At 44.1% G+C, this 9458-nt stretch overlaps 1 protein-coding gene across 3 annotated transcripts in view; it reads right to left on the minus strand.

The window, feature by feature from the left end:
- The window catches only part of CUNH1orf21 (chromosome unknown C1orf21 homolog), a 262650-nt gene that overhangs the window by 161727 nt on the left and 91465 nt on the right, over nucleotides 1-9458 (minus strand). The window contains exon 1 of one of the 3 annotated variants that reach the window (XM_019501739.1): nucleotides 5188-5326. The exons of the other annotated variants lie outside the window; for them this stretch is intronic. Coding sequence (XP_019357284.1) covers nucleotides 5188-5260 — 73 coding nt within the window. The 5' untranslated portion in view covers nucleotides 5261-5326. Of the gene's footprint in view, nucleotides 1-5187; nucleotides 5327-9458 lie in introns of those variants that run through there. 3 annotated transcript variants of the gene reach the window in all.

A 9458-nucleotide genomic window follows, 5' to 3' on the forward strand; every position in this document is an offset into this window, starting at 1 on the left:
AGTTGGCTGAGGAAGGGGCAGTGGAAGGATGATCATAGCCTGGCTCTCAGCTGGAGGGGTGGGGCAGGGAAGTGAAAAGACAGTGAAAAGGATAAAAGACGGATAAGGATGAAAGAAAAAGAATTTTAAAATAAATTAAGGAACAAGTAAATTAAAGATCTCATGTTTTAATAAACTGAGATTTTGAGATGAGGGTATAGGGGATGCTGGTCATGCTTCCCAGAGTGGCTGGGAGGTAGGAGTGGTGAGGGAAGGTATCTTTGGGGGAGCTACTGCTCCTGCCCCGGGAAGGAAGCCCCAGCTCATGTGGACCCCATCTGGCTCCCTACATTATTCCCCTCAAGTCCCTCCTAGACCCCACACCTGGACCTGTTCATGCCCTGCAAACTGACTAGCCAGCATATGCTTTGCAGGCTGATTGCATGGGGTTGTACCCCTGCTGGTGGAAAGGTCAAACCCCTGGGGGAAGGGAAGTTGGTTTGCTTAGTGTCAAAACCACCCATTTGGCAGTAGAGTTCAGGGAGTGGAAAGTTTGTCCACATAGAACAGGAAGGTGTGGAAGGGGATACTGCATCCTGGGACGCTGGAGGACTGCAACTTGGATGGCTCATCTATGGGGAGTGGTCGCGCATTAAGGGAACATGAGCTGGGTAACATGGATCAAAGATAAACCAGCCTTGGAGTGGCGTAACTTTAAGCCACTTAAATTGTGCTTAAAACTAATTTCAGGTGTTAATGTGTAGATAATCCAGGGGTTAAGAGTTCCAAGAGCTGTTTAAAATTAATGTGTAACAAGGCCCTTTTTGGGTGCTTAAGCTGAGCAATCTAACATTATATAACGTCAAGGATCTCTCCCCTCCATTTCATTTAATTAACATGTTGGTCTGAGCCAAATACACAAGTCAGCCAAAGGAAACCATTCTTCAGGTGGAGGAGATTATTGATACGGTGCTCTCCAGGAAGGATATTCAGTAAATGTGATTATGTGCAACCCACTAGAAGATCAAGGCAAGAAATAAAAACAAAAGGGAACAAGCAGACAGATCCTGAAGGAACAGACAGCAGAGAATGGAAGGGCTTTCACCACAAAAACACTGCTATTCATATGCAGTATGTTGGAAGTGGTAGGGAAAAGCAGAGGATGAGAGCAATACCATTCTTTCCATAATAGCAGTTTAGCACTGGATTGCCACAGATATCTCTTAGAGCGGCATAAAGTTCAGAAACACTTTTTCAGCCATTTATTGAATTAATAGCACATCAAGAACAGCAAACTGTGACCCTGCCCCGAATAAAAGCACCATACCATGCAAAGAACAAGGAATAGGATTTAGACAAGTCCCTTAGCTACAATGTGACAGAGGAGGGCTAGGGAAAAGAAGTGATAAATGAGCAGCACTCAGAAAGAGGTGGAATTAAAAATCAGGACGGCCTAAAACCTTTCCTTCATCAACCACCAGTCTACCTTCTTACTCAAACGTAACAGAAAAACACATGCATGTCCAATCTCTTTTCTTAAGGCAGCCTGCCTTGGAAGATTTCAAATAACTTCTTAAACCTTAATCATACCTTCACAAAATTACCGGGAGTCAGAGATTACTCTCATTTTACAGGTGAATAAACTAGACATCAAGGAGTTAAATGAGGTGCTTAGGGTCACGTAAAGAGTATCTGGCAAACAGAAATAAAATCCAAGAAATCAAAAACACCCAGTTTATTTTTTTAATCACTGGACCACACTGACTCAAAAGAAATTACCATACCTCAGTGGTTAAGGCAAGATATTATAGGCCCTCTCTACATATTACAGGTATTTAAACTGAAACCAGCTACACATGCAGAGCACCTACTGTGACATTAAAAGGTTCAACCAGCTATAAGGTTAGGCCTTGAAAAGATGTACTAACTTTATAGCTGGTTATTATCCAGCTTTAATTTGCACATGTAACAGGGTCTGTCCCTGTGTCTGGGAGCCCCATCAGCTGACCAGGCTCCCAGCTGTGGGGGTGCACCATGAGCACCCAGGACTGGAAAGTCCTGCAGCTGCAGATTCTTGGTCCTGGCCACTGGATGCTGGATCCCACAATCACGTCTCTTGCCAGGCACATGTGGATCATGGTCCACATCTTATCACACCTTTACCTGAACATCTAGCTCATAATATAACCAACTTTTGTGATACAATCAGTGTGACAGGGGGCAATCTCCTGGGCCCAGTCACAGTACCGGCCCGCCCGCCTATCTAGGCCAGTCTGCCCAGTCTCAGCTGCCACGCCTTCAGTGTAATGTAAAATGGTGTTACAATAAGTGGGAGGCTGCCCATTTAAGACCCTGAAGCCCAGGGGTTTATACAGGACTCCAAGCTTCCCTTATTGCGTCCCATACCTTGCAGACGGCATCCTTGAGTTGTTCTATGCTCCGGCTTGAAGCTGGGTCACACTCAGCACCTTGCAAGGCCTCACACATTCATCCTCTCTCTCTACCCCAACAGGCCTCAATCACACCACCCGCTCTCACCAGGCCTCTCACACTCCACCCACTCTCACTGGGCCTCTTAGTCGCTGCCCCCACACCGAGGTACTCAGCCTGCCCTGCTCCCTTGAGCGGCTCTTGTAGGCTATCAGACTTGCTTGCTAGCACTCCTTGGCCAGCCAGCGTGCAGCCTCTCAGGCCCTCTCAGAATCCTCATCTGCATGGTGACTAGCTGATTTGCCATGCCTTGGGCAGAGTTCTGACCCAGATCCCTCTCCAGGTAGCTCATCACTCTCCCACTCACTGAATGATTAGAGCCAATTGTTTGCCCACTCAGTCAGATAGGCCTGAGGACTTACCTGGGCCTATCTGCCCGCTTCCTGGGGTCTCAACACATACCCTCTCTGTGGGGCTCAACACACTCACCCTGTGGGCACTCTGCCATTCTCTAGGCTTCTAGGCCCATGAACTCCACACCTTCCCTGGGGTAACTGCTCTGCCCCCTTGCTGGGGTCCACAGCCCCTGTAGTGGGGCCTTGGGGTCTTACACCCTCACATGCTCACGTGCCTCTCCCTAGGCATGCCTGGTTCCACTACCTTTGGGGTCTTACACCCCTACAGGCTCAGGTGCCTCTCCCCAAGTATGCCTGGCACTACTACCCTCTGGTCTCAATAACCCAACGGATGGTGGGGGCTGGGGTTATCAGGTGCCCCAACCCACCTTTCAACAGGGAGGTAACTGGCTTGGCATTTCTGGGGGACTGACCCACTAGACCACCCTTCCCCAGCAGGGTGCAGTTTTTGGTCTTACCCAGGACCAAGCAGGCCTACCTGCCCTGGTCTTGTCCCCATTGGGCTATATGTTGTTCCTGGGCTGCTCTCCCTCCTAGGCCTTTTATGGCAGCCTCCTTCTGCTGGCTGTTACCTTCATAGCAGCGTGCACACTGACTAACCTATACCCTCTTTCAGCTGTGATGTCCTTCCCCTCAAGAGGACCTTTGGCCTATCTGAGGCCCTGGCCCCACCTCCAGGCCAGTTGGGGTAACAGATGGCTCTCCACAACCCTGGCCTGCCCCTTGTAGTGGGCACAACTGCCCTCTGGCCTTTTGGCCCTGCCCCTTTACTTTGACCAGTCAAGGGATCAGAGACTTAATCTAGCAGCTGCTGCCCTCCATGGACACCAGAGGGCCCCAGAAGGGGCCCACCATACGGCCATCTCCCCTTGGGCTTGCTCTGAGCCCTGAAGATCTTAAATGGAGCAGCTCTTCTCTCAGCTGGGCTCCCCTGAGCCCTAGGCCTTGCCCCTGCCAGCTCTAATCAAGGACTTGCCTAGCCCCTTTGTAGGCCCACAAGCTGTTAGCCCCCTTGCTAGGCTAGGCCTTGTTCTCACTAGGCCCCAGCCTTCTCCCTGATGCTTGGGACCCTACTGAGCCCATAGGAAACTCCTGGCATCTCCATAGTTCCTCCTTTACCTTCAAGGTGTTGTGAGCAGCAGTTCAGCTGGGTGTTGTTGCTCCAGCTGCCAGCAACAGACTGCTCCCCCAGTCCCAAGAGCCTGGATCTAAAATGGCCACCTCATCAGGGCTAGCCCACACCTGCTGGCTGCCTGCTCTCAGCCCTTAGAGTGGCAGGCACCGCAGGTGTTCCATCACAATCAGCTATCCAGTTATGTCATTAAATTTCAATGAATGTAAGATACTTCATTAAAACCTTTCAACTAAGTCACTGGGGTCAAAAGGGCAAGGGTATCATCATCTCACCTATTCAGGCTTCATTTTGCGAACTATCTTTGGCACCAAACAGAACTGTGCCTACTTCAACAAGCTGGAGGGTACAGTATGGCCAGACTAGAAAGGTTATTTTAGTTGCATTTGGCTGCTTAAGTTTCAAATTCTCCTTTAGAAAGCTGAGCTGCTCCTGACCCTATTTTTTTAACCTCATATCTAAAGAGCTCCCCACGTTGTTGGCATTTAGCTACTAGTTTTCCTCAGCACACGCTGTTCTCGAATACACTACACATGCCACACCCTGAACACTTTGCACTGCAGCACTGCTCATTCTATCAGAAGTAAGAAGAAACTCTTTTCAGATACCAGATGAAGCCAATCTTTAACTGATCAATGTGCTCACTACTAAACAACACAGAACAAATTAACCCTGCTCAGACAGTGATGGAGCATACTGCCTCTGCAACTTCACTAATTCCTACTGGACAAGTAGTAAAGATACCGTAATCTTTCACAGAATACCAGACCAAAGAAATATTAAAAATCCATAACCTCAAACTTTATGAGCTTTTTAGTTCAAGTACATGAAAAGATATTCCAAATTTTCTTGCAAATGAAAATACGATACCTCTTTATCTGGTAAATAACGAGGCCTTGTATTCCTTCCATCAAGCTTCCTCCTGCTAATGCAGTATTAATATATCAGAGCTAGGAGTTAAAGCATTTTACCTCAGACACATGCCTACTTTACAAGGAAGCTCTCATTTTGCAAGACTTCATTCTAGGATGCTAAAGAAACAAGCTCTTACAGAGGAGTCTCCAGGAGTAGAAGGACCATCTGAACAACCAGTAGCACTGGGGAGAGCACAATGAGCAAATAAACTTCTTATGCAGTGTTATCAGTACTCTTCTGCCTAATGCAAGTCTTTTCGCCTTTCCCCCAACTATCCTCCACCATGCCTACATACAACCCTCTGAAACCACTTACACATCTGGCAGCTTTCCACACCACCTCTTTTTCTTTCATTCAAGTTATAGCTACATTCTGTGTACATACACATACATATTCTGGGTGGATGGCAGCAAAGAGGACAAGCATTTTGGTTTCCTCTTCATCCACATCCCCAAGGAAAGCAACAGATCAGAGGTCTACAAGGAGGAACTCATAAAAATATGTACAGTGTCTATGTACTACACACATTAATGAGCACCGACTTAGCAGACCAGAGTAAATAGTCTCGGGACCTGTGTCGTTACCTAAGGCAAGCAGCAATGTACTGAATTTAATCTTGTAGGAATTACTTAGGTAACTCATTGCTTACAACAATATAAAGGAAAAATTATTTTTCAGCATTCAGAAACGTTGATTCAACCTTTTAATCGTTATGTCATTTATCAAACTAGAATCCCACGTTGTTTTCCAACATCACATGAAGTAGCAGTTTTAACTTAAACTATTTTTGAAAAACTGGTTATTGAAGTGGTGAAGGAAGAAATTATTTAAAAAAAATCACTTTGTTCCGATTTTTGTCTCCCTTGTCTTGCAGCCAGAAATGAATATTATTTACAGTTACAAAATCACACCCAACCAGCAGTTACCTAGTCTTTGTTTTCATAGCCCTAGTGGTTCTTAAGATGTCAGACCTTAAAATTGCATATGCTCCTCAATGAAGCAATTGTTTCTCCAGCATAGATGCAAGACTGAACCCAGCCAGTCCTAGATCTCAAGCCACGGTAATATTCAATCCCTGTATTATGTAAAATACTGTTTATCCAAAGAAATCAGAATGGTTTAGTGTCTTTGAGAAATACTAACAGACAGGTGTTTTACATGTTTGTTTTTCTTAATAAATGTTTCACAGAAGAGATGGGATATGGAGTAAATATATTTTTAGACAGCTTTTAGAAACAAGCATTATACAGCAGATAGGTAATAAAGGCTCCTTTGTATGTTCTGATTTGTGTGTAGCCGATATGTGCCCAGCAGATACGTGAATTTCCTTAACATTTTATTTAAGCAAAATTAAATAAATATTTCTGCTACGATCTATAACATAATGCTAAAACAAGAACATAATTTAGGTATTGTTAAAGTAGGTATTCCCCTGCTTTCTCCTTCAAGGGAACAAAAGCTAGTGCCGTCCACTTAAATCTGTTTTGCCAAATTTCACCTGAGTGCATTTTTGTGGCCAAGATTGATGGGAATGGTTGAAATAGCCTAAAACTTTTACCCTATAAACAATCTTAATTATCATATATTGTCTCAGAGTTGCTACTTACACAGCCGTGGAAGAGCAATAATTTTCAAAGATTCTGCTTTGTATCCTGCCCTGAAAATCAGAATGCGTCTTAAACTTCAAGATAAAACAACTCTTAGGCACTGAGGCTGTTACAAATATGCTCTTCACAGTGTGCAGCAAAGGAATTAGGGCTAAAAGACCTGCCAGAAGGGTGGGTCCCAACAGTACAAGCAGCTTGCAATCCTTCTTTTCTTCATTATTGGTGCTGTTCATGACTGAACAGGAGAGACGCATCATCAGGGATGCACTTGATTAGCATATGCTCTCCTGTAGTTCTGAGAGAATCAGCAAATTAAAGCGGCTTTCCCCAACAACAGGCAGAGCAAATGCTGTCAACCCTCAGCCAAGATTACATCTTTCTGGGGTGCTATGGGCATTAATGGCACAGAGAGCAGAGTAGATTGTAAATGATGGGGATTAAGCTTGTACCAATGAATCTCTCTGCACTTCAGTCCCCCCATCTGGAAAATGGGACTTATAATGCTGCTTCTTCCCTCCCCACTTCTATCTGCCTACTTTATTTAGACTGTAAGCCAGGGGTGGGCAAAATGCAGCCTGCCAGGCCATTCCATCCAGCCTGTGGGACCCCTAAAAAATTGAGAAAATTAATATTTATCTGCCCCTGGCTGCTTATCATGCGGTCCTCAATGGCTTGCCAAAACTCAGTAAGCAGCCCGCCACCCAAAATAATTGCCCACCCTGCCGTAAGCCCTTTGAAGAAACTGTGTCTCTTATTATATGTGTTGAATTTCAATCACAAGACAACCTTGATATCAGTTGAGGGAGTATAGGCACTACTGCAGTAAGGATAATTAGTAATAATTGTACTACAACAGTCCAGCCCAAATGCATATTTTATTTTAGATATTACAGTGCTGCAGGATGAACTTAACATCAAGATAAGGGGAAGCAAAAATACAAGGTGATTAACTGGTACTGATGAACAAGACCTGTGAACTATGTAGTTAATTTACAGATACCTATTCTGCTTAACATCCAATTGTTTTCAAAATGTTTGACATTTTAAAATATGCTCTTGTGCAAGAGAAACATTTATGAAAGGGCTGTGTCAAAAAAGTTGGGAGAAAAATTTCCCTGCTTTGTAATTAATCCTTAGGCAGTTTCAAACCCCTCCAGAGCTTGAGTAAATGTTTTTATTTAAACATCTGGATGTCTTAAGCTTTCTATGAAGGCTGAAAAACCAAAAAAAAATCTAACCCCCCAAAAACCCCTTTCGCCTCCCTTCCTTTCTCCTTCCTTTTAGATAATTAACTTGCAAATCCTTTGACTGGATAACATATATCTTTTAAAAGTTGCATGGACTATATTTGAACTCTATTAATATGATTCAATACAGTAAATATAAATAGCTACAATAAAAAAAAACGTGTTTTGTACCTATTTGTCAATTTATTCTTGATTACAGATAAAAAAAAAAATAAAAAAAAAAAATCAATAATGGTATTTGCATGGCAAAAAGTGGTATCTACAGGAGAAGGTAATGTAATCTGGTTTTTCTCCTTTGTCTCTTTCAAAAGAGGAGGACTGAAATAGGGAGAAAAATGTAGTAACCTCTGTCCTTTTGTTGCTCATCCTTTTTTCTACCTAGAAGCACTGGGCAAAACTGAGGTGGCAAGAGAAGGTAATCTAGCTAATACCTACTGCAATTCAACGAAGTTATCTTATTCTCCTTACAAGCATTACAGCACCACTGAACAGCAGTAGTGCAATTCTTTAACGTACCAACCTGTGAGAACTCTGCTCTAACTACACAAACAATAGCTCTGATTTCTTTCATCGCATCTTTTCAGACAACCTATTAACTAGAGCATGACATCTCAACCACGGTGATTGTAAATTGGTTTAAAGTCAGGACTATCTTAGTTCCTTAAGGCTAGGTGTGAGTGTAATTCTGAAAGGTTTTTAATGTCGTAACATGGGAGGGGACTGTGGAAAAAGTTGATAAGCATGGAGCTAGATATCAAAACAAAGTTAGGCATATGTTCACGTCTTCATCTGTGGTCATACAGTTTGTAGCCCAACAGGCTCCTCATTGGGAGTTTTAGGTGTTACTGAAGTATAATTCATGATGCAGCACTCAAAAGAAATGGCTGATTATTGCCACACACACACTCTCCTCCCCCACGCTATGACTACTATTAATGAGAATGTGGATAGATCTGTGGCAGGATAACTATACCTAGCAAGGAGGAGAGCTGTCATCAGGTTTCGCTAGGATATTTCATGACAGCATGATAAATTCAGAACAAAAGTTAGCTCACCTATACTTCAACACGCATCTACCACAGATCTGCTCTAACACTAAGGTAAGATGCAAAGAAATATTAGTTTTACCATAGTTTCATAGTTGGTAGGGTCGGAAGGGACCTGAGCAGATCATCAAGTCCGACCCCCTGCCATGGGTAGGAAACAATGCTGGGATCAAACGCCCCTGGCTAGGTGATTATCTAACCTCCCTTTAAAGACCCCCAGGGTAGGAGTGAGCACCACTTCTCTTGGAAGTTGTTTCCAGATCCTATGTGCCCTGACAGTGAAGTAGTGCTTCCTGATGTCTAGCCTGAACCTACTGTCAATCAACTTGTGGCTGTTATTACTAGTTACTCCGGGTAGTGCTTGGGGGAACAGGGAGTCTCCCGTTCCCTGCTGGTCCCCCCCGGTAAGTTTATAGATGGCCACCAGATCCCCTTGCAACCACCAGCGGAGCAATATGCTGAAAACAACACTGTTAAAGCAATAAACCATCATAGGATACATTGTGCCTTAAGGGTTAGAGCCAAAAAAACTCCTGAAGTCAACAGAATCATTTCCACTGACTCTAGTGCATTTTGGATGAGGCCCTGAGTGGCTACCAGCTCAAGACACTTCTGTTTCCAAGTAAAAAGAAAAAGGAATGGGGGGGGGGGGGGGGGGGGGGGGACCACATTTAACACCTTTTTTT

The sequence above is a fragment of the Gavialis gangeticus genome, unplaced genomic scaffold (genome assembly GCF_001723915.1).
Source record: "Gavialis gangeticus isolate Ggan-Ray unplaced genomic scaffold, GavGan_comp1, whole genome shotgun sequence".
Taxonomy (NCBI): domain Eukaryota; kingdom Metazoa; phylum Chordata; order Crocodylia; family Gavialidae; genus Gavialis; species Gavialis gangeticus.